Source organism: Narcine bancroftii, chromosome 5 (assembly GCF_036971445.1).
Source record: "Narcine bancroftii isolate sNarBan1 chromosome 5, sNarBan1.hap1, whole genome shotgun sequence".
In the NCBI taxonomy this organism is placed as follows: domain Eukaryota; kingdom Metazoa; phylum Chordata; class Chondrichthyes; order Torpediniformes; family Narcinidae; genus Narcine; species Narcine bancroftii.
Window position 1 is genome coordinate 130,299,290 of NC_091473.1, and position 25,792 is coordinate 130,325,081.

General features: G+C 40.5%; 1 protein-coding gene across 3 annotated transcripts in view; it reads left to right on the forward strand.

The window, feature by feature from the left end:
* Positions 1-25,792, forward strand: part of LOC138763967 (dihydropyrimidine dehydrogenase [NADP(+)]-like) — a 1,056,199-nt gene that overhangs the window by 943,373 nt on the left and 87,034 nt on the right. For all 3 annotated transcript variants that reach the window (XM_069939063.1, XM_069939062.1, XM_069939064.1), the window contains exon 20: positions 2,432-2,611. In XM_069939063.1, the coding sequence (XP_069795164.1) occupies positions 2,432-2,611 (180 nt within the window). The remainder of the gene's footprint in view (positions 1-2,431; positions 2,612-25,792) is intronic.

The window sequence follows — 25,792 nt, forward strand, 5'->3', positions numbered from 1 at the left end:
ATAAACTTGCAGATTACGTCAATTTTAAAGTAGGGAAAGATAAATAGAGAGTCAAGAGTTTTTTTTTGTAAAAATGGACGGGTGGCATGGTTAGCATAACATTTAATGCAATGCTGTTACAGTGCCAGTGATTGGATCTGGGGTTCAAATCCCACGCTGTCTGTAAGGAACTTGTACTGTTATGAACCCAAAGGACCCCAAAACCCAGCAGCAATAGACATTCACCAAGACAAGTAGTTATTTAAACAAAAGTTGTTTTTAATTAACTTTAAACATGAAAACAGAATCAAACTTTATCTCTATACTTAACTAACCCAAGTTAACCCCCTTCTAATTCTAAGTGCACGTATATGATGTGTGTGTAAATTTAAGAAAAGTTATTTGGTTCACAGTTCAATCTCACTTCTCCTTCTTCCAAGTTCTCTGGATGCAGGCAATTCTTATACTGTGCACAGAATTTAACATGTATAAAGTTCACCAGGCTTCGGTGCTCGAAAGGTAAATGTTTACAGCTCAGGAAGGTTCTCGTAGGGTTGGCAGAGAGAGATTTGTTGTTCCAGGATTTCCACAACTGAGGTACCACCATTAATCACCTCAATGTCTCACTGATGAAACTTGCCCCATCAGGGTTCTCCAGATGATAACCTCTTTCTTTCAGACTACACAGAGTTTCTTTCTGTTCCACTTATTCCAAGAGAAACATCAGATAGATAGCACTTCCAGCCATCCGACGCTCTGGAGCTTTCTGTTTCAACAAGCTTCCTGGTTTGCACTGTTCAGCTGCTTTCAGTGTCACACACACTGGCCGAGGGAGCTTGTCTCCCTTCCCTTTCTCTCTCCAACTCCACTGCCTATGAGAGCCTATGTGACTCTCTCACTTGCAAAAACCCCCACCTTCTTCAGCAAACAACTTACTCATTGACCTTTGAGTAAGCACCTTGTAGTTATTCAATTAGCCAGCCTGTCTCCAATCCAAGACAATGGTCTATTCATTTCATGCCGTCATTTCATTTAGCACCTACTTGTAAAATGTGCATAACATTTTCCATAGTTTTTGCAATGTTCCTCAATATGAATTCTTCAGTATTTCAAATAAGATCTGCTTTAAAATGTGTTATGTAATCTTACCAAATTCCTCCCAATATTTATCCATTACAGTACGTTCTTCCCATGGGTTTCCTCCGGGTGCTTCATTTTCCTCTCACCGTCAAAATGTAGCAGGGATGTAGGTTAATTGGATGTAATGTGGCGGAACTGGCTCGGGAGCCAAAAAGGCCTGTTACAATTATGTATAAATTTTTTAAATTTATTTTAAAAAAATTCAGTGATAAATTACATTTAATATGAACAAATGGAATGAAGAAAAATAAACAATGGAAGTGCAGACTAAATGGCTCAAGGGTTTAAGATAAAATATACTTAGATCTAGGACTTTATAGCTAGTTCAAAAAAATCAATGGTGTATTCTGAATCAGAAGAAAGAAACGGCTTGGGATGTAGAGACGAGGGAATAAATCACAAATTCCAACAGATTATAACAAGCCCATATCAGGCATTGATGAAGTTGCACCTCAAGAATTATGAGAAGTACTGGTCACTGTGCTATATGCATCCAGCACCACAGGCAATGCAGAACATTGCAAATAATAAATCACTTTCTGCAGCTCAGCTGCAAGGCAGGTTCGTCAAGCCTGAGATTGTTTATTTTGAAGATGAGACACAGGGGAGAGATGGTTCACATAATCAGAATTATTAAAAGAATGGATAATGTGCTCAAGATATCCCAAATACTAGTAGCAAGGGAGATTTAGCTGGTGTTTAGAGGAAGGATGATGTATGAACATTGAAGTATAGCTGTTTCACACGGAGGGTGCATAGGGAGTTAATAGGGGAAGATAATGTGGAAAGATGAAGAATTAGTTAAGTGAGGGCAAATCAAAGCTATTTGTGTTTCGGCCAGATGGACTGTAGAGCCTTCTCCAATTCTATATTTTTTCCTCTGTTTCTCTGCACAGTTTATTGCACTGAGCTGTGCGATGATAACAATCGCAGGTCAGAACATCATTTCATAAAGCTGCATTTAGAATAGAATGGATGCATTGAACAGATTTGAAGAGGTAACCATTTGCAGAGATCTAAAAACACAAAATGCTGGAGAAGCTCAGCAGGTCAAACAATGTCCTTTATGTCAGCCTTTCCTACATAGAGGACCCTGTTTAACCTGCTGAGTTTCTCCAGCATTTTGTGTTTTTACTTCAACCACAATGTCTACAGAATGTTGTGATTTACATTTACAGAGATTTTGCACTTTACCTCTTTATTCAAGATTGGCTTCCAAACAATTAAATGCTAAATCCGTAAAAAATAAATGTACATACCAGAAAAAAAATCGCATATATTGTTTAAAATAAAATAACCTCTGTAATTACAGGTGTGTAGTGCAATTCAGAACCAGGACTTCACGTTAATCGATGACTATTGCACAGGATTGCAAGCACTGCTGTATTTAAAAAGCATTGAGGAACTGCAAAATTGGAAAGGACAGAGTCCCCCAACAATGTCTCATCAGAAAGGAAAACCAGCCCCTAAAATTTCTGGAATATTTGGACAGGTATGAATCCTTTCTTCCTTCCTCTCGCTATCTTTCTCTTGGCCTCTCTGTTCACCTGCAAATATTTTGATGTGTACCTGTGGTAGATAAGGAAGATATTGTATGCCTATATAATGATCAGGAAGGTGTGATTGTTTTAATTTCCCAGCAGATCCACGTATACGTGAACTAAAATTACATCTGGTTTTGTCAAAATGGCCACCTGTATTATTAAAATTCCATTCTCATATTTAAATGTTAAAATTTCAGTTCACAATAGATTTCTTCAATATTTATTGCCTTTGACTATTATTGAGAGTGTGACATTTTAATTTTTATTCAATATGATTTTGAACCAAGTTAAAATGTTGGTGAATAAATCAATAAAACTGAGCAGAAAATAATTTAGCATGTAGACAAAAAAAATGATGAGCCAGCATACAGGATAGAGATTGAAAACTTGGCTGAATGCTGCAACAATAACAACCTTCCACTCACTGTCACCAAAACTAAGGAGCTGATTGCTAACTTCAATAAATGAAAGCCAGAGGCATACAATCCAGTGATCACTGGGGGATTAGTGGCAGAGAGGGTGAGCACATTTAGGTTCTTGTTACTATCTCGAAGGATCTTTCCTGGATCTAACATATCAATGGCATTGATAAAAAAGTACGTCAGTGCCTCTAGTTCCTCAGGGGGTTGTGGAGGTTTGGTATGTCACCAGAAAATCTGGCAAATTTCTACAGAGGTGTGATAGAAAGTGTGCTGACCGGCTGCATCACGATCTGATATTGGAACACCGACACCCCTGAGCAGAAAGCCCTCCAAAAGATAGTGGACACAGACCAGGACATTACAGGTAAAACCCTACCCACCATGGAGTACACGAACAGGGAACGCTGCTGTCAGAGGACAGCAGCAATCATCAAAGACCCACACCATCCAGCACATGTTCTATTCACGCTGCTGCCCTCAGGAAAGAGGTATAGGTGACATGAGATTCACACCACCAGGTTCAGGAACAGCTGCTGCCCCTCCACCATCAGACTCCTCAACAACAAACTCAATCAGGGACTCTTACTTGTGCACTTTATTGATTTTTTTTCACTCTCCCTGTATTGCACAGTCAGTTTGTTTACATTTGTTATCTGTTTACAGTTCTTTTGATTGTTTATGTGTTCACACTGTGTGCAGTTAAATATTTGCACCACTGATTAGTAGTAATTCTGCCACACCTGCAGGATAAAGGAATCTCAGGGTTGTATGTGATGTCATGTATGTACTCTGACAATAAACCTGAAATCTGAAAAATAGCTATCAATAGAGTTTCAAATAAAGTCTCAGCAATGGTTGGAAATAAGAAGGAAGTGGGTAATTTTCCTATTGCAAGTTCACTTATAAAATGAAAAAAGGAAATTCACATGGAAATGTTAACAGTTACTATTACAATATATTACTCAGATCAGTGACAAAATCTTCAGTACTTAAGAGGTTTTGACATGGAAGTGCAAATCCAGAAAATTACCAAACATTTTGCCCCACAGTTGGCTATGATGGGAGTGAACCTAATTACTTCTGGATTGCCAATTCTGTGCCATAAAATACCAAACCCCAGAGGTTGTAGTGGCAGTAGGAAACTGGCCTTGGCATGGAGAATTAAACAATTCTGTGACAAAACCTGTTAAGCTGTGCTGGGGATTTTGCATTTGTCTTTAAGGGTAATTGGACTGCATTCATCTCCCTGATGGGTTTAATAAAAACATACTCAAATGGTCTATAATTCGATAATTGGAATACAGATTCAAATGTCTTTAGTGGAGCCTCCATCTTAACCCATTTCTGGATTTCCAACAGCCACTCCGCCAAGCCTGGGAATCATATTTATGCCATTTTAGTGAAGCATCGAGTGCTTCACAAACCTTGCCATCAAATCCAAATATTTGGCAATCAAAACCGTTCACTCTTCTGTCATATTCTGCTCTTTAATTGGTGTCGTTGTCATAGTTTACATTTTTTTTAATTTACAAAAAATTGTTTTAAATGCAGTCATAATATGATTTGATTATCATTTTGCCTAATTTAAAAGTATACAAAGCAGCCTCAGAAATTTACCAGGCATGACAATACAATAAAATGGCTGACTTTCTCAGTAATGGAAGATTTTCCTATCAACAAAAAGAAAATTGTTTCCAGTAATTGCTTTTGCTCATTTCACTCGATGTTTATTGTAATACTAAAGATGGCCATTTGTTGCAGATGTTGCACAGATGAAGGGTGTGAGCATGAATGTGTAGTCATTGGCCTGTCTTGTCTAATTCTTCCAGAAACCTTTTGTGAATAACTCACTAATGTTACTCCAGAGATTTGATGCAATTAATGTCTCAGAATGCTTCTTCTACCACTTGCTTGAAACATCACAACTGAATGTTTCAACAAATGACTTCAGTCACAGATGAGTTGTGGAGGGAACATTCTGTTTGCACACTGTCACAGAAGTATACAAGATTTTCTGGGTGGAGCTTTAAATTAGTTATTTCAAAGTACAGCTAAATGACATTCTCTTAAATATGGAATATATTAAGTATGCTTGCAGTTATTGCAAGAAGAAAATGTGGCTTCAATAGTGCAGACAGATCTTTTGGTCAGCCAGAGTAGTTTATGCTTAGGGTTACAGAAGTTCAGGGACATTCAAGAGCCTTATAGCAGTTAAAAAAAAACTGCTGTTAAACCTAGAGGTGCTGGACTTTAGGCTTCTGCACCTTCTTCCTGAAGGTAGAAGTGACAACAGGTTGTGACCAGGGTGATGGGGATCCTTTCTAATATTGGCTTCATTTTGGTCAGTTCCCATGGTGGTCTTGGCAAGGTTTGCCTCTTTCTGCGGTCTTCTGTGTAGACAAATCAATCCATTGTTCATCCAGTCAGTATACTTTGTACAGTTTGCCTGTTGAGGTTTGATAGAGGACTTGATCACATGCCGGATCTCCTCAGACTTCTTGGAATGTTGTGGCTGCGGTGTTCCTTTGTCATGGTTATTTCAATGTGCTGATGCCAAGAGATGTCCTCCAATGTGGAGGCTCCAAGTAACTTGAAGGTACTAACCTTCTCCCTGCCATCCCATCAATGATGTATGTAGTCTTCCATCCTTCCCTTCCTTAAGTCCACAATCAGCTCCTTGGTCATGCTGATGCCGAGATCAAGATTGTTGTTCCGGCACGATAAGACCAAATTCTCAATCAATATCCTACATTATAACTCAACAATGGTGATGTCGACGGTGAGTTTATAGATTGAATTAGAGCCAAACTTCGCTATGCAATTGTGAATGTGGAGTGAATAAAGCAGGGTCCAGCACACAGCTTTGAAGTGCCCCTGTGCTGATGGTCATCGAGAGGAGGTGATGTTGCCAATCCATGCTGATTGAGGACTTCAGAGAAGGAATTTGAAGATCTAGCTAAAAAGGGAAGAACGGAGTCCCAGATCTATTATTTTGATTACCGAACATGTCAGTATATAAGACAGTATTTGAATGTTAAAAATGTCACTCCAAAACAAGGGTTACTTTATATGCCTAATATAAAACCCAAACCTTAATAAACTGTGGTTTAGAGTGTCCCCTCATGGCAATGGAGAACAGTATAAAACACTTGTGCCACTCATATGGTCCTACACTAAATATTTTTCTACTGAAACTTTCATTTGGGAAGCTGGATTAACCAAAATGTTATATTAAAACAAATAAAAATGTATCATAAATCAGTTTAACATACCTTAAAATAACATCACAGCGAACAAAGCTACAGTCGCCATTTGGAACAGCTAACAAACAATAAGCAATCAGCCAGGGTCCCGGGTGCGTTCCATTTACACTGCCTCATCAGCCCAATCACAATAAATCTCACCGGGACTACTTTAAAACTCTTAAAAGCAGGGTTTCTTCGAAAGGCTCAAGTTTTCACTAGTGTGTGATGAGAGGAGGCATTGCACACTAGCCGATTCTAAAGAAGCATGTAGCAGACGTGGTCCGTGAGCAGCGTCAAAATGGATCGAGTTCAAGTAGCCTTTATTTGTTGCTTTAAAATCATAGCCACAATAAAACTAAGCCAGACAACAGCCTCTGTGTGGTGCGCTGTTAGACAGAATCAGACACACACAAGGTAAAGACTGAACAACAGGCTTTAATCCACAAAAACCTCCACAGAGCCAGGCTGGCTATGGCTGCAGCAACTCAGTGTGAGGCCTCGGGAGGCCGGAGCAGGCTTTTATCCCGGAGAGTGATTGACACCAGACCGGGTGGGGCTTAATCCATTCAGGCCGACTGATTGGCAGCTGGCCAGATGTTGACCTGTCCCCTTACACGCCTGCAGGTACAGAGGTTACCCCCTGCAGTAGGCTGGTGGTGTACCACCACATTCTGAGATCAAGGTGTTACATAAAGAACCTACAGGACTATAACACAGCAAGATACAATAGAACCATACCCAAGAAGCTTCTGCGAACAACTGCTGCGCCACCATCTTGAAGCCATGGCCACCTCTATATGCTCACAGCAATTAAACATGTTGTACATACTGTATCAAGAAATAAAATAGACACTTCTGCACTTAAGTGGGCTAAAGAGAACCAAGACCACAGAAAAGACTTCAAAGCCACTGCTTCATGATGTAGTTGTTTTATGAAGAGAAATAATGTAGCACTGAGGCAGTAAATTAAAATAGCACTGAAATTAGCTGTGGATTGTGGCATTAAAATTACTAATTTCCATTGCTTCGCAATACAACAATGTAAGAAACCCGATTATCTATTAAGGAACATCGCAAACATAGATGAAACAACCTATGAACTTGGTTGGTAAAGGAATATGGGGGCAGTAAGCTCCCAGTGGTAAGTTCTGGACTTAGGGTAGACTTACACAGCATGTTTCGCTCAAAACCTACATTTTAAGTGGAAACGGGGTCATCTTATACACCAGGTGCCTTATATGATGGCATATACAGTATATAGTTTAGATGGTATGATGGTGTTGAACGCCAATCTGTAGTCAATATGTAACAGCCTGATGTAGATGTTCTGGTGATCTTAGATAGAGAGGAGGGCCATTGAGGTGATATCTCCTATTGAATTGTTGTGACAATCTGCAAATTGATGTGATTCTTGGTCCTTCCTGTGACAGGAGCTGATTTTCTTCATTAATAACCTCACAAAGCATTTCATTGCACTTGGCGAGGTTGATAAATGTCTGCAAAAGCTCCAGCCAGTTGATTCACACAGGCTTTAAGGATGGGCCCAGGTGCACCACCTTGGCTGGGAGCTCTCCAAGGGTTCGCCTTCCTGAAGGTTCTTTGCACGTCAGCCTTTGCAAATCCACCTAACATCGAGTCATGAAGTCACCCAGCTCAGAAAGAGGCCCTTTGGCCCAACCAACCATGACAATCTTATTTCCATTGACTTAAAAATTATTTACCTACTTTATCATTATTATTTGCCACCATCTCCTTCTACATACCTTGCTAAGTCATGACTAAATCCCTCTTAAATGTAGCAGTCATATCTGATTTCACCTCCTTCTCTGGCAGCATGTTCCAGATATCAAAAATTATCTGTATAAAATGAAAAATGACCAGAACCTCATGGTCATCATGCAAGAATTGGAGACGAGGGCTTGATCCCATTTAGCAACTGGCTTTTGTACAAATTTCTTTGCATTGTGTGAAAAAAAAAATTCTTGGCTCGCGTTGGATATCATTTGTTTTCATGCCAGGATCTCCATGTGTTTATGAGCTCATTTATTAAAACCATTGCACTTCTGCAAAACAGTATGCATAATTGAATTTTCTTGAGGGCAGTACTGGAATTGTCGTGCTAGTCTTTACAAAGTAAACAACCTCTATCGGAATACCCAGCTTTAATTTTTGCTGTTTTTAAAGACTGTAAGAAGTCTGGGTCTTGTTAAACCTCTAATAAATGCAAAAAATAACTCAGTTTAATGACGTTGAGCCATTCCAACATACAAATAAGAAGTGTAGAGAGAAAGAAGATATACCAATCACAATCTTCTGCACTAAAAGACCACTCTCATATTCTCCTTATGAAATGAGGGGGAAAGTTCCCAAATGCCCAGCAGATGAACCAAGCTACATTCCCTTTGAATGAAGAGCCCGAACACTCTAGGATATTCAAATCTCTTTACTGCCTCACCCCTTTTTGATGTATTCTTTCAGTTCCAGCCAGCTATGCATCCTAAATTTCTATCAGTCCCTCATGATACCTGTCCACTGAGAACCCTGAGATTCTTTTTTCTGCAGGCTAGGCAGAATTTCTATTTATCGGTAGTGCAAAAAACTATACTCAAGAAAAAATATGGATGCAAAGAAGAGAAATACAAACAAAGAAAGAGTGCAAACAATTAAATGTACAATACAGAAAAAAATAAATATTCAATAATAAATAATGTGCCAAGAGTCTTTAAATGTGTCTCTGATTGAGTGTTGTTTAGGAGTCTGAGGCTGGAAGGATAGGAATTGTTCCTGAACCTGGTGATTCGAGCCTTGTAGCACCTATACCTCTTTCTTGATAGCAGAAGCAAGATCAGAGCAAGATCTTGGATGATTGCTGTTGCTCTCCGACGGCATCGTTTCAAATCAATTTTCTCGATGGTGGGGAGAGGTTTGCAGGTGACATACTGGACTGGGTGCATTACCTTTTGCAGGGCTTTCAGCTCAGAGGTATTGGTACCCCCGCCACAGGCCGAGATGCAGCCAGTCAGCACTACTTTCCACTTCAGCTGTACAGGTTTTCAAAGGTTTCCAAAGTCATGCCTAACCTCCGCAAACTAGTAGAGGTGCTGATGTGTTTTCTTCACGATGACATGAGTATGTTGGGTCCAGGAAAGGTCTCTGAGATAATGACTCCCAGGAATTTAAATTTGCTTATCCTACATTTCAGAGAGAGTCGAGGCATTGCGGTGCCTTTATCAAGATGACATTGAAGTTCTAATTGCCCGCAATATTCCTACGGCTTTATGGTGTCCTTGGGATGCTATATGGATGCACACTTTTGTCATGCTCAGTTTATTTTCATATCTGATCATCCAAGAAAATGCTATTGTCTGAGCAGCGACATGAATCCATTCCAATTCACTGGCTTTACAAAATGCCCTGGAACACTTGGACAGTAAAGATGCATACCTGAGGGTGCTCTTTATCCACTACACTTCGGCATTTAACACCATTACCTCTGAAAACTAATCTGCAAATTCCAAGACCTGGAACTCAACACCCTACTGTATAATTGGATCCTTAATTTCCTCAGCTCCAGACCCCAACCCTGTGTCCTCCACAACCTCCATCAGTACCGGAGCAACACAGGGCTGTATTCTTAGTCCCCTACACTATTTATTTTACACCTAATTCGCTGATGACACCATATAAAAAGGGACGATGAGTCAGCACGCAGGAGGGAGCTTGAAAGCTTGGCTGAATGGTGCACCATCAAAACTCAATATCACCAAAACCAAGGAGATGATTGTTGATGTCAGGAAGGAAAAGCAAGAGGTATACAATCCAAACTTCAATGGGGGATCAGTGATGGAGCGAGTGAGCAAATTTAAGTTCTTGGGAGTCACGATCTTGGAGAATCTTGCCTGGATCCAACACACCAATGGCATCATGAAGAAAGCACGTCAGTGCCTCTTCTTCCTCAGGAGTTAGCAGAAGTTTGATATGACATTGGAAACACTGGCAAATTTCTACAGATGTGTCATGTAAAGTGTGTTTACCACCTGCATCCTGCTCTGGTATGGGAACACCAATCCCCCCCGAGTGTATAGTCCTGCAAAACAAAGTGGACATAGCCCAGGACATCACAGGCAAAACTCTTTCGACCATCAAGAACATCTACAGTGAACACTGCCTTTGGAGGGCAGCAGCCATCATCAAGGATCCACACCACCCAGCACAAACTCTGTTATCACCACTACCATCAGGAAAAGGTACAAGTGCCGCAAGACTCACACCTCCAAGTTTAGGAACAGCTGCTACCCCTCCACCATCAAGTCAAGTCAAGTCTATTGCATTGCCAGGTGAATTTTCAGGTGGCACAGTTAGTGTAGCGGTTAGCTCAACGCTTTTACAGCACCAGCGATCTGAGTCCGAATCTGGCACTGCCTGTAAGGAGTTTGTACGTTCTCCTCGTGTCTGCGTGGGCTTCCTCTGGGAGCTCCGATTTCCATCCACCTTTCAATATTTACGTGGGCTGTAGGTTAATTGGGGCATTTGGGTGATACAGGCTCATGGGCTGGAAGGGCCTTTGCTAACCATAACTGGAGCATCCAAATCATTTGAAATGTTGCCAACTTTCCCTAAAAGGAAAGTAGTTTGCCTTATTTACTGAACTTCACTTTTTTTTATTAATTAAATACATCGAACAAAATTCTTAGAAATATTTTAAGTTATCATTTTTTAATCATTAAAATATTTTCCAAGTTTCTAAATGTCTTTGATGACCACTAGGAGATCATAAAAATGCCTCTAGCTACATGCAATCAGCGGGCTGGTCCATGGGTTAGACTTTGGTGCCTGTCATCAACACCTCAGCCTCTGATTGCAGCCCCCACTTCTTCACCGAGTATAGGAGTGAAAATGCAATTGCAGGCGTCCTGTGAAAAGAGGATGCGAGGTACAGTCAGTATCCAGGGGGATCTGACCCAATGAATTGCATTGAGCTTGTGGGAAGAATGAATTGACATATCCGCATTTCTTGATAATAAATTGGGACTCTAGGTAGTTCATTAAGGCTGTAACTATATGAACGTTGTTGAGAACCAACACACAAAAGAGAATAATGTGCTGCGAATGGTTGAATTTTGCCCTATCACTATTCATTCGTACTACATGGGAAATTATTATAATGCATTTAATTGCCCCTCAAACATCCTCACTGCTTTTTTTGATGCAAAATGCTTTGCATTCAGATAAATTGTGTATGTCATAAAAAAAACACATTGCTGCCTAAATAGATAACACAATATTTTCTCATATAATCAGCCTGCAGAATAAAAGGCACACTCGAAGATCAAATTTCTTACTCCCTCCAAAGAAATTACTGTGGAGATATTGACTGGGTATCTAGTCTGTACAGCATGGAGGATGCATAAGTGGTAGTATAGAAACATACAATACTTAATTTCTCTCATTCTTATCACATCTTTTCCCTTTGTCAATTTGTTTAGGTAGACGTAAGCAGAGAGTGTTGGCTGCTTCAGCAGCTTACTTAAGCAATCCATTTCTCATGTCCCTTGTTTCCCTTGTTTAAGATGTAGATAACCCTAGATCAGCCGAAAGGCACCTCATTTCAACAGTTAGCAACATCACTGTTTAGTGATTACTTCATCAACTGATGTTATCGAAGGAATTAGATGTTTTTTTTTGTGGTGTTACGAGCCCAGAGGTCCCCAAAACCCAGCAGCAATAGATGTTCACCAAGCCAAATGGTTACTTAAACAAAAGTTGCTTTTAATTATTTTTAAACATGAAAATAGAATCACACTTTAACTTATCACTATTGACTTACTTAACCTAACGTAACCCCTTCTAATTCTAAGCGCACGTGTATGTAATGTGTGTGTGTAAGTTGAGAAAAGTGCTTTGATTCACTGTTCAATCTCACTTCTCACTCCTCCAAGTTTACTGGTTGGAGGCAATTGTGCACAGAATTTAACATTTATAAAGTTCCCCTGGCTTTGGTGCTTGAAAGGTAAATGGTTACCGCTCATGAAGGTTCTTGTCGGTTTTCAGAGAGAGATTTGTTGTTCCAGGACATCCATAACTGATTCCTTTTTAATCATCCACTCTAGTGTCTTGCTGACGAAACTTGTCCCCTCAGGGTTTTCCAGATGATAACCTCTTTCTTTCAAGTCACTACAGAGCTCCCTTTTGTTTCCCTTATTCCAAGTAAAACATTAGACAGCCAGTCCTCTCCTCTTGCATGAACCACAAGGGCTTTGATGAGGCTGAACAAACCACTTACAAACCCGTCTTCAAAATGGGGTTTTCCACAAGCTTGTCAGCTTATCCTGTTCCAGTTCCAGTTGTTGCTGCTGACTGTAAAACTATAGAACACTTCTCTCTCCATATTTGAGGAAGGATATACTGGCTTTGGAGACGGTCCAGAGGAGGTTTACTAGGTTGATCCCTGGGATGAAGGGGTTGACTTATGATGAAAGATTAAATCGTCCAGGATTGTATTCGCTCGAGTTCAGAAGAATGAGAGGAGACCTTATAGAAACATATAGGATTATGAAGGGTATGGATAGGATAGATGTAGGAAGGTTTTTTGAGCTGGCCGGGGAAACTAAAACGAGAGGACACAGTCTCAAGATTCAGGGGAGTAGATTTAGGACAGAGATGAGGAAAAATAGTTTTTCCCAGAGTGTAGTGAATGTTTGGAATTCTCTAACCAGGGAAGTGGTTGAGGCTGCCTCATTAAACATATTTAAAATTCGGTTGGATAAATTTTTGCATGATAGAGGAATTAGGGGATATGGGGAGAAGGCAGGTAGGTGGAGTTAGGTCATAAATTAGATCAGCCATGATCATATTGAATGGCGGAGCAGGCTCGATGGGCCATTTTTGGCCTACTCCTGTTCTTACTTCCTATGTTCCTATGTTCTCTCTCTCTCTCTCTCTCTCTCTCTCTCTCTCTCTCTCTGAGAGAAAACCCTTTTTAACTCTCTCTGCTTGCAAGACCACATGACTCTCCTAGAACAGCAATTTCCACTCCTGACAGAATGCGGCTCCGACAAGCACTTTCATCTATTGCCTTTTTGTAAACAACAATCCATTAGTGAAGTTTCTTCGGCACTCTCCAAAGCTTTTGCAAAGACTGTTGGCCCCAACATGTCTAGCATGAGCAGAGCTCAAGTAATTTAAATAAGATCTGTTTTGAAGTGTCTGTGTGTGACCTACACTAAAAAGACCTGCTCCAATTTTACTCCCAAAAACATATCTATACTCTGTCACAGTGGGGTTTCAAGGGGCGAGAAGGAATAAGATAGGTTTTTAAAAATCTGAGTGAATTGCACCACATGCCTGAAAAGCTTAAAGAGCTGCTTGATGTTCCGTGTAGCAGCCAGAGATGTAATCCAGAGGGTCTCTGTTACATAATGCACAAATGTTCAATGACATCCTCTGTCTGCTTTTGGGCTATGCAGTGAAGCCTTTATTTCAGGTTAGCTTTATTTTCTCTGAAGCAAAGAAGGCCAAGGGATGACCTGATAGAGGTACGTAAAATTATAAGTGGCATAGATCGGGAAGACAGTTTGAATCTATTTTCCCTATGGTAGTAGGAGTTCTATAAACAAGATGGTATTTGTTTAAGGTGAGAAGCGAGAGTTTTAGACGATTTGGTAAGAAAGTGTATTTATTCAGAGAGTGGGTGATATCTGAAACTTGCCAGAAGAGGTAGTGAATCATGTACAATCACTACATTTTTGAGGCATTTAGATTGGCATTTCAGTAGGCATCACATAGAATATTATGAAAGAAATGCAGGGAAATGGGATTGTTGTAGATGGGTAGAAGGGTCAGCATTAATGGGCAATACAACTCTGAAACTCTGAGTACAAATGTTCTCCTTCAGCAGCCATGTTTTAATTTTTTTTAAAATTTAGACATACATACAGCACGTTAACAGGTCATTTCAGCCCATGAGCCCCGCTGCCCAATTTACACCCAATTAACCTACAACCCTGTAGGTTTTGAACAATGGGTGGAAGCCGGTACCCCGGGGAAAACCTATGCAGACACGGGGAGAGCATATCAACCCCAGACCCGACCACTGGCACTGTAAAGGCATTGCGCTAACTGCTATGCCAACCATGCTGCCCTAAGAAGGTATAAGGTTGGTTAAAAAAAACCTGATTGAATGGTAGCACATGCCTGAAGAGCTTAAAGAGAGAGATGTTTGATGTCTGTGTACCAGTCAGAGATGTAGAGAGATGTATGTTGTTTGGTATAGCAGTGCAGATTTGTGAACTCTGGAATTTCTTGTTGAGCATCCAAACCATGCCTGTTGGAGTATGTCGAGATTTATTTGATGTTGCTTCAAAATCTGAGCATCTTTCTGCAAAGTGTATTTGCATACACAATATGATGAAAAGTCTATGAGGTGTTATAAAAGGTTATGATTTTTGACTTAATAAATGCCATGATATGGTTAAAAGATGCTTCCCTTGAATTATAGGGAAATGAGTCTATCTATACCTGTATTTGAAAATGATAGAATATAAATTATAGCCTTTTTTCACCACATAACATGTGTCAAGAATCTGTCTCTGTTTAACTGTATATTAGCTATGATGATTAACTTTCTGGTAAATTTAAGTTTCTGTTTGAGTTTTCCTGTGTTTACAGGGTTCCATCTTCTTTAAAAAAATGTCTCTGGTTATAATATCTTAATTCTGTTTAACACTGGGAGTGGTTAAAGCAGTGATTCCCAACCTTTTTCTTTCCACTCACATACCACTTTAAGTATTACCCATCCCATCAGTGCTCTGTGATTAGTAAGGGATTGCTTAAGGTGGTATTTGAGTGGGAAGGGAAGGTTGAGGATCACTGCTCTGGACCCAAATGTTACTGAAATATTTTGCTTGAGAAAAATTGTCATTGGCCCATTTCCTTTGGAGTTATGAATCCATGCACATGATGAGTCAATTAGGTATGATTAAAACAGTGGTTTTCAAACTTTTCCTTTCCACTCACATGCCACCTTAAGCATTCCCTTACTAATCACAGAACACCTATGGCATAGGGATTACTTAAAGTGGGATGTGAGTGGAAAGAAAAAGGTTAGAACCACTAGGTTAGAGGCATAGGAGTGAAATGCTTCCATTGGTCTTCAGTGTCATTCTACAATAGCTTACACTACTGATCTGAACAATTCAAATATTAGCTTTAAAATATGGACAAAATCAGTTTTGAATGCTTGATCTGTGGAGTTGGGACTGCAAATATTTCAAAGTGATGTTGACAAGGGAACCTTCTCCATTTCCAACAATAGTTCACATTTTTTTTGTGCCCAGCTCCTAAGGTTTTGTCCCTATTTAGCTCTCTCTCCTTTCTTTTCCTTTATTGAAGGCACCACTTACACTGTATCAGAGACGACTGAATTCATCAAGCACGTTGACTGAGTAACTGTCCTTCATGCCAGTATCTGGAAAGTTAGTGCAGCAGAGCTTTTGACTCTGGGATCCATCACAACTTCCTTCCATAAATTCCCATTTGTAAAAACAAGACAAGAATGGAAATTTTGGCCCTTTGATCCTCTCTTGATCAAGGAACATTGAAACAGATTGCTGCGCCTAACCACGTTTGATAGTTTCACAGTGCGATGAGAAATGCTCACTTCTCATCACTCCTTTTGGTTTTTTTCATCTTCTCTAATAATTTCTAAATGCTTGTTTTTATTTTACGAATTCTACGGTGGTGGGGGTTTCACTTTCCTTAATTCTATTCACTTACACTTTCGTCAGGGATATTAAATACTATTAAGCATTGATTAATTGTCCTCTAATAATTAGTGTGAGCAGAAGAATATTACAAGAAAAAGACAAGACTGTATATTTTTTTTAAGAACTACAGTTAATGGAAATCTAAAATAAAAGCAGAAAATGCTGGAAATATTCAACAGGTCAGGCTGCATCTGTGCAAAGAGAAGCAGACTTAATGTTTCAGGTTGTAGACACTTTGTTTAAACTCTGAAGAAGGATCTTTGCCCTGAAACATTAACTCAGGTTTTCTTCCCACCAATGCTTCCTGGCCCTGCTGAGTATTTCCAGCATTTTCTCTTATTTTTACACGAAACAAGACGAATGTGTTCTACTTCTCCAAGAGCAAAGGGGTTATCTCAAATTCCTTACCAGATTTACTGCTGATTTGGATGGTGTGATTCCTAGTTTGAACTTCATCAAACATAAAAATATTTTTCCAATCTCTATTCAATCAAATCTTTTCAACATACATCAAATGTCTGTGCTGAAGGCGGTGCTCCTTTCAATCCTAGTATCTATCCAAATGTCTTTTAAATTATTGTGATTGGTTCACTGGCAGTTTGCTCCATGTAACTACCAGCCTCTATGTGAAATACTTGCCCCTCAGATCTCCGTTCATTATTTTTCCCATTTCACTTAAACCTACCGTAAATATGCGTGTATAATGCAAACCCCCATTTTTGAGGGAAAAAGGGGAAAAAATTTTACCCCCGTGTATAATACAACCCCCCCTCCCTTCGGCCGCCTGAGTCGCACTGCCGTCTCTCACGACCCCCCCTCCCCTCACCCGCCCGAGTCACGTTGCCATCTCTCACGACTCACCCCTTCCTTCACCCGCCTGAGTGTCTCTCCGGCCTGAGTCACAAGTTGCAGAAAAAAATTTACTCCCATGTATAATGCGACCCACCTATTTTTGAGGGGGAAAGGGGGGAAAATTTTCGCATTATACTCGAATATTTACAATATGTCCTCAAGTTTTCGACTTTTCAGCCAAATAAAATGTCTTTAAGAGCCCACCTATTTATGCCCCTCAATTTTGTTATAAACCTAAATAATGCCATCCTTCCGGCTTCTATGTTCCAGTGAGAATAAGCCCAGCCTATCCAATCCCTCCATGTGCACTCCATTCCAAGGAATTTCCTGATGAATCTCTTCTGCATTTTTTCTGATGCTACTAGATCCTACCAGTGGTGTGGCAGTCAAAACTGCACACAATACTCCCTGTGTGATCTGTTTTTATGTTTGTATCAAGACACCCTATCTCTATACCCTTAATAGTCCGGTCAGAATTCAGTATTCCATTTTGGAGATAAAACTGTCCAATTCAGTCAAGTATTTTCAAATGGTTATAACTCTTTTGCTATCATACATCTTTTCCAACCTTTTTATAATATGGAAAACAAGAACAGTGTTTGTTATTCCAGATGTTTGGCACGGTCTAATAGGGCTAAACTGGCCTGTTTCTGTGCTGTAAATGGTTATATGTGGTCTAACTAGCTTTCTTCCTAAATCAGAAATCACAGCTTTCTTGCCATTTATTTTAAAAATTGCTACTGTATATCAATCTGTATCATTATTTTAGTAACACATGTTCCTGGACCCTAGATTTTATTGCTCTACAATTTCATTCATGGGATTTCTCTTGAGCTCCAGATTTCTCCCACTGTTCAAAGTGAAGGTGGAGGTCAATGGGGTGCATGTTGACCGGCACAGACACTTGGGCTGAAATGGCCTGTTATTGTGCTGTATGTCTAAAATTACATTTAAACTAATTTTCTCAGTTGAGTGCAACCTATTGAGAAGCGGGTAATAAGAAATGGGAAAAAGTATTATGAAAGTAAATTGGCACAAAATATAAAAACAGAAAGCAAAAAAATTTTATAAATATATAAAACGGAAGAGGATGGCCAGAGTTAACATAGGACCCTTGGAGGATGAGAAAGGAAAACAGGCAGCAAAAAATGAGGAAATGGCCGAGGCACTGAACAAATATTTTGTGTCAGTCTTCACGGTGGAAGACACGTCCAGCATGCCCAAGTGCGGAGTTAAGGATGTGAATGTTGGGGAGGGCTTTGATAAAATAGTTGTTACAAAGGAAGTAGTGATGGAGAAACTAATGGGACTAAAGCCAGACAAATCACCTGGTCCTGATGATATGCATCCAAGGGTTCTGAAGGAAATGGCAGAAGTCATAGTTGATGCATTGGTGGTCATATACCAAAATTCCTTGGATTCTGGGCAGGTCCCGGCAGACTGGAAGACAGCAAATGTCACGCCACTTTTTAAGAAGGGATGTAGGCAGAAGACTGGTAAGTTTCGAAGGGTGAGAGGAAACCCATACAAACACAGGGTGAACGTACAAACTCCTTACAGACAGCACAGGATTCGAACCCCTGAATCGCTGACACTGTAAAGACATTGTGCTAACTGCTTTGCCAAAATGCTGCCCTCTTATGCCTATGGAATTGACCACTGGAAATTTTTAAAAATCCACTTCCCAAGTCCAAATTATTGATGTAAATTGAGACCTGAATAAATCGATTCACCTTTCCCAATTTTAGTTGGTCTCTTTCATCTTCCAGCTTGATGACCACTCCTCTTTCTGCTTCCTGCCTCCATTTCCTCTGTCATTTGCCGGACTGTACTGTGGGAAATACAAACAGATTATAACCATTGCATTACCTAACCTTTGCTTTCTGTTATTTCTCTTCAAAATTCAATAAGGTTGATCATGCATAACTTCCTTATGGAAAATTTATTGTATGATTGACTTTAATTGATATTTGGTCACAACTTGAAGAAAATCTTGTTTTCTTACCAACCGCCAGTTTCAAGCTGTCTGATCTATACTTCCCCAGACTTGTGTAATCTGTTTTAATTATGAAAATGACATTAACTCTCTGACAGGACTATCACTGTCCAATTTTCTTATGAATTATACAACACAGTCTCTGATAATTCTTCCCTATCACCGTCGAATATGCCCCACCAGGTTAGGGGCTCGGAGGTCTGATGCGCTATCAATATCTCCAAAGACTAGAAGTTACCTGACTGATGGGCTTTTATTACCATAAACAGAAGGCATGTCTCATGTTGCTGACCCGAGATCCGAGCTTATTCTGGGGAGGTGGGGGGAGTTTATGGTGTTGCCACCTTTATTAGGGGCATCAGGGGGAGGAGCCACAGGTACAATCAGCAAGGGGTGGGCTAATCATACACATACAAACAGGATTACCAGTGGTTCCACCACAGGAGGTTTTATTTTCAGTGTTCTCCCAGTATCATGGCCACCTCGTTAGACTTCCTGGTTAGTAGGGAGTGAAAGCGACGCTCCTAGAAACAGAAATGCTGCAAAGCATCATTTTAGTCTTTTCCTTTCTCCTCAGATCCTTCCTGACCACTCTGCTTTTAATTCAATAGTTTGCACATTTTGAATATTTTACACTCAAGGTTTTGCCTCCTCGGGCTCAATGATGACAGAAACATTTGGTTGACAGATACATTTTCCAGCATTTGTAATAATGCCCTTTCACGAAACAACGTTGACAGATTTCTAAATGTGGCAACACTCAACAATTTTTCCAGCTGGGGCCCTTCTTAAGTCAGCCACCTGCCTGATAGATTATGCATATCACCAGTGGCTCTCATTAAAATAGCCACAGTTCACCAGTTCATACACCTCAGAAGAATTATTATGCAACATAAATCCTGCTGTCATGCAGAATACGAGACAAGTCTAAGGCAGTCTTGGCTTAATGAGGCTAAGTGAGTGCCTCCCCTGCATTATAGCTACATGGCAATCTTTGAACACGGTTCTTGTCCATGGGCCTGGAACCCTTTGTGCTAATACTTTAGGTTTATGCATTTTGTAGACAAAATATCCACTTTCAGGCACTGCATGGCAAAATAAACATAAAATAACACAAACCTTCACTGTATAAGTAATAACAACTAAGCAAAATGATGTATTTGGGTTTTCAAATTTAATTATGGAACATCACAGTGCATTCCATATGTATAAATCACAATGCCATTATATCATTTTAAAATCAGCAGTTTTGTTATTTTCACAAATTAAACATGCATTTTTGTTTTCAAGCATTACAGCTAAGCTTTTTCCATACAGATTACTATCATCTTTGACATACCAGAAGGGGAAACTGGGGAACCAGCAATTGTGACTGATACTATACGTATTGTTAGGTAAAAACATCATGAACTGGGAATGAAGAAGGAGTCACCCAGTGCTGAGCCGTAACAAGATGCAGTTGTGACCTTGTACTCTCAAGATAAGAGTGGTAATGACAAATTGATGTGCAGCAAGCTAGCAGAGAAGGATAGCAACAGTTTATTCATTGGACACTGTAATGGTATGATAATTTACTAAGTACGTATCCTGAGGTATAAATAAACACCACTTGCTGATAACGGCAGAATGCGCCTTCTCCAACTAACACTGTTAGTTGCAAGTGTTACAATCCGGTAATAAAGAACCTTGATTTCGACTCAGTCTGGTGTCTGACTCACTCATTCATGAACAAAGCAGACCTAACAGTACCCAGCATGAATCACATCTAAATCATTTAACATCTGAGAGATTTCAGTGGTAACCCTCCGGGAACTGACTGTCATTTACAGCTTGTTACATATAATCATATTTTCCAAAACATTATACATTAAAAATGAAAAAAAAAACACTATTTTATGACAATAAGAACAAATTTAAACAAAATAAATGCTGGAAATACTCAACATTTGTGGAAAGAGAGGTAGAATCAACATTTTATCGGAATTGGAAAGGAGAGAAAATATAGCTTGTTAAGCTGCACAGAGGTTAAGGGAGGGGAGATATCTCTGACAGGGTAATATCAGATGACCACAGGGGCCTCATGTATTGTTATAATGAGGCCTTACTCAGGTTTGAGGAACACCACCTCTTGTTTTGTCTGGGCACATTGCAGCCTTCTGAACTCAGTGTTGAATTCTACTTCTCTCAGTATCCGTCAACCACCTATCAGGTCTCATTTTGTTTCCTTTTATTCCCATTTTTTTCTTCTTTTTGCTTTATTTTTCTCTTGATTCATTGACCAGACAACCTTGCTTACAGCTTATCCCCAGTGGTTAGCCAGGATTAACCAGAGCTCTTGATCTTTCCTTCCCAGTTCTGAAAAATTTTCAGCCACAGATGTGACACAACCTGCTGTGTATTTCCAACAGTATTAATTTTAGCTTTTCAGCATCTGCAGTTTTGTTTTATTTTTATGAATGAACATAGACAAAAAAACTTGAATTTTTTTTAAAGTACATGGACTCCAAAATGCTTCTTAAGCCACTGTCATTGAGGTTTGAATTCTCCCTACCATAATCTCTAGTGTGTAGCTGACCGCTACAAAGAAACACACATGTACACAGTGTGGGAGGTTAAGCTCACTCCTTTATTAGGGCTGGAAAAGCTGCTTTTATACTGTTCAAGCTCCTGCCGTTTTTGCGGATTGACTGAGTCAGCCATATGATTAACAATAGCGGGCGGGAACATCCACACATATGAATGTCCTTCTTCCGCAGCTTGTTTCTGCTGAGTTAGCTGGGCAGCTTGACCAAGGCCATTTTAGGGCTGTTGGTCTGATGCTGACCCAGCTTCTACCCCCGCCGGTTCGTTGTCTCTGTCCGCGTCTGCTGCCGGGCAATGTGCCAGTCCAATCTCTGCAATTGTGGACCGCCACAAGTGTATAATGCCCACTACATTCAACACAAACTAATATCAATGATCAGGCCTGTCACATGATACAGAAAGTATTTGAAGAAATTATATGAATAATTTGTTCTCAAAATTGCTTATTCATATTCACCTATGAAATGTGTCCCAGACCCATTTGTCAAGTGGTATTTGTTTATTCTGAAAATATGGCTTTATTATCCTGAAGTAAAATTTTATCGAAGGGCTCAGGCCTGAAACATTTGCTACCCTTGACTTCCTATAGATGCTGTGGGACCTGCTGAGTTTCTCCAGCACATTTGTGTGTTGCACGTTATGTGACAGCTTGATTCACAAGTATGATGTCATTGGCGGTGAGAGCTAAAATATGACATGCTTCTCTGCAAAATCATCACTTTGATGGCTCTCCCAGCAGAAAGCTAAAGAAGTTGAAGATTTTGATTTGAAAATTATCATTAATGGTCCGTATTTGGTTATTCAAGAGACCAGTTCCTGATATTTTCATAAATTGGGTTGGGTACCCACCCAGACTTGTATAGTAAAATCCCTAGTATCCAGCACTTGTGGGGATTGATAGATGCTGGATAACTGAATTTTTCAGTTGCTTGAGATTGCTTATTGCATGAGTGGTGAGCTAACAGTGAGGTAAACCAATTTCAAGCTCCATATTTTTTTTTAACGTATTTATTTTCCACAACTTTTTTTGATGATTGCATGAGGCTGGGGATTGCTTGAATTCCAGATAACATGAATTTTACTGAACACGTTTCTTTCTTTGGCTTGGCTTCGCGGACGAAGATTTATGGAGGGGGTAAAAAGTCCACGTCAGCTGCAGGCTCGTTTGTGGCTGACCAGTCCGATGCGGGACAGGCAGACACGATTGCAGCGGTTGCAAGGGAAAATTGGTTGGTTGGGGTTGGGTGTTGGGTTTTTCCTCCTTTGCCTTTTGTCAGTGAGGTGGGCTCTGCGGTCTTCTTCGAAGGAGGCTGCTGCCCGCCAAACTGTGAGGCGCCAAGATGCACGGTTTGAGGCGTTATCAGCCCACTGGCGGTGGTCAATGTGGCAGGCACCAAGAGATTTCTTTAGGCAGTCCTTGTACCTTTTCTTTGGTGCACCTCTGTCACGGTGGCCAGTGGAGAGCTCGCCATATAATACGATCTTGGGAAGGCGATGGTCCTCCATTCTGGAGACGTGACCCATCCAGCGCAGCTGGATCTTCAGCAGCGTGGACTCGATGCTGTCGACCTCTGCCATCTCGAGTACCTCGACGTTAGGGGTGTGAGCGCTCCAATGGATGTTGAGGATGGAGCGGAGACAACGCTGGTGACCACAGAAATATAACAATGCTGTTCAATTGAGGTTTTCAAGATGGTGGACACAAAATTGTTACATCCATTTAGACCCCTGATCCAGCCTAATCACCTGTCACAGATGGCATTATTTTTTGAATATTCTTCAGAAACATATAAAAACTCTCTAGAACTATGAACAAATCAAAATGTTATTTAGGAAATTTGAATGCTAGAAGTAAAAGCGTCTACACATTATCCTTGTCAGAACTATTTCTTGCTACTGCCTTTAATGGAGTTGTGGTCCTTGCAGAGGATAATAGAAATCACATTTAGATTTCAGAATTATTGTCAGAGTAGATATATGATATCACATACAACCCTGAGATTTCTTTCACCCTGTGGGTGCGGCAGAATTACCATTAATTGGTAGTGAAAAAAAATAAACTGTACACAGCGTAAACATGTATGCAAACAAAAGAACTGTAAACAGATAACAAATTGACAAAGAGAACAAAAGAAAAATCAATCAAGTGCACAATTAAATGCTCTTAAATGAGTCACTGATTAAGTTAGTCATTGAGGAGTCTGATGGTGGAGGAGTAGCCGCTGTTCCTGAACCTGGTAGTGCGAGTCCTGTGGCACTGACACCTCTTTCCTGATATCAGCAGCGAGAATAGAGTGTGTGCTGAGTAATGATTGCTGCTGCCCTCCGACAGCAGCTTTCCCTGTAGATGTACTCAATAGTGCGGAGGGTTTTGCCTGTTATGTCCTGGCCTGTGTCCACTACCTTTTGGAGGGCTTTGTCCTCAGGGGCATTGGTGTGCCCATACCAGACCATGATGTAGCCGGTCAGCACACTTTCTACCACACATCTGTAGAAATTTGCCAGGATTTCTGGTGTCATACCAAACCTCCGCAAAATCCTGAGGAAGTAGAGGCGCTGACGTGCTTTCTTCACGAAGCCATTGGTGTGTTAGATCCAGGAAATATCCTCCGAGATAGTGACTCTCAAGCACTTAAATTTGCTCACCCTCTCCACCTCTAATCTCCCAATGATTACTGGATTGTATACCTCTGGCTTTCCTTTCCTGAAGTCAACAATCATCTCCTTAGTTTTGGTGACATTGAGTGCAAGGTTGTTGTTGGTGCACCATTCAGCCAAGTTTTTCACTCTCCATCGTGAATGCTGGCTCATCTCCTTCCTTTATACAACCCTCTCCATGGTATCGTCAGCAAATTTACAGATGGTATTATTATCAGTACACTGTGGGATTGCTTGAAGTGTGTAAGCAGGGGGCCAAGAACACAGTCACATGGTGCTCCAGTATTGATGCAGATTGTGGAGGAGAAGTTCTTATCAATCTTCACTGGTTGTGGTCCAGGAGGTCGAGGCTGAGATCTGGTAAATCTACAGAGGTCTGTAGATTTGTTGTAAAACACAAAGGTCTGCTGACAACGTGAATGAAAATCACGGTGCCTGCAGACTTTCATGTTTTAATGCTGTCCACTCCAGAACTCTGTGAAATCTCTTTGAGGGATGTCTACCCTGAAGAAGTGTTCCTTTGCTCTCTGAAGGGAGTCCAGTCGGATTCTCTCTCACTGCTCCCCTTCTGTAAACCCTGTTGCTCTCGAGCTTTATAACCATGCTCAGTCGTTGTACTGTGTCCACAGACTGCATGGAGAGGCCATAGGCACAGCTCGGTATATTGATTCTGAGTTAAGTGGAGGGGTTCAGCCCTGACTTAGGAATGCTAAGCATCTGCTTGGTTAAAAGCTTAAAGCCGAGATCTGCAGCATTGACAGGATTTTTAGCAAAACACCTCCATCCCTTTGCGAATCATCATATGCTTCTGGAAATTTCCGGATGTGCTCCAGTGCACTGATGTATAAAGCATCAGCTTAAAAAGCATGTACACTTCAAATGCTCCAACTATGGTTGCTATCTCTGTGAACCTCCCCGAGGATGATTCTTCCTCTGTTTGGCATCCATTCCAAGATTGCCTTGGCAAGACAAAAGGTAGAGCTGGCAAGCTGAAGAGCAATTAACTTCTGTGAGTGAGGAAATAAATCCATTAATAAGGATTGGTGGCAAAGAGGTACTTTTGCAAAGATGGATGTAAATAGAGAGATTAAACATTTCATCTGCCCTATGGAGGTAAAGTAGTGCAAATCTGCAAAGAAAATAACCAGACAGAGAGGTTAAATGGCAATCTTTGTGTGACAGTTCAGTGAATTTTACTCTGCACTAGTTCCGAATCTAAAGCATTTAACATCTAGCTATCTGATATTAACTCCAACCCATGTGACAGGGTTCTCACCCAAGAGCTTCTCTTGCTGATCGCTGCACTGCAAACTTCACGGCACGATCAGAATCCCAGAACGCACGCAGATGCAGAAAGAGGCTTCAGTCAGAATATTAGGTTGTAAAAGAACATGATGCAGCTTACATGATAAATGTCAAAAGCAACCAAACTGGCATTGAGTCCACCTAAAACGCTCCCTCCACTTCCCAGCATGATCCATCCTCAGAGCTCTGTAATCTAATTAAAACAGCTAACATTTCATCGCACCTTGGGATACAATTGAAAATCCACCCTGGTCTATCTTTACTTCCTATGGACGCTGCGGGACCTGCTAAGTTTCTCCAGCAA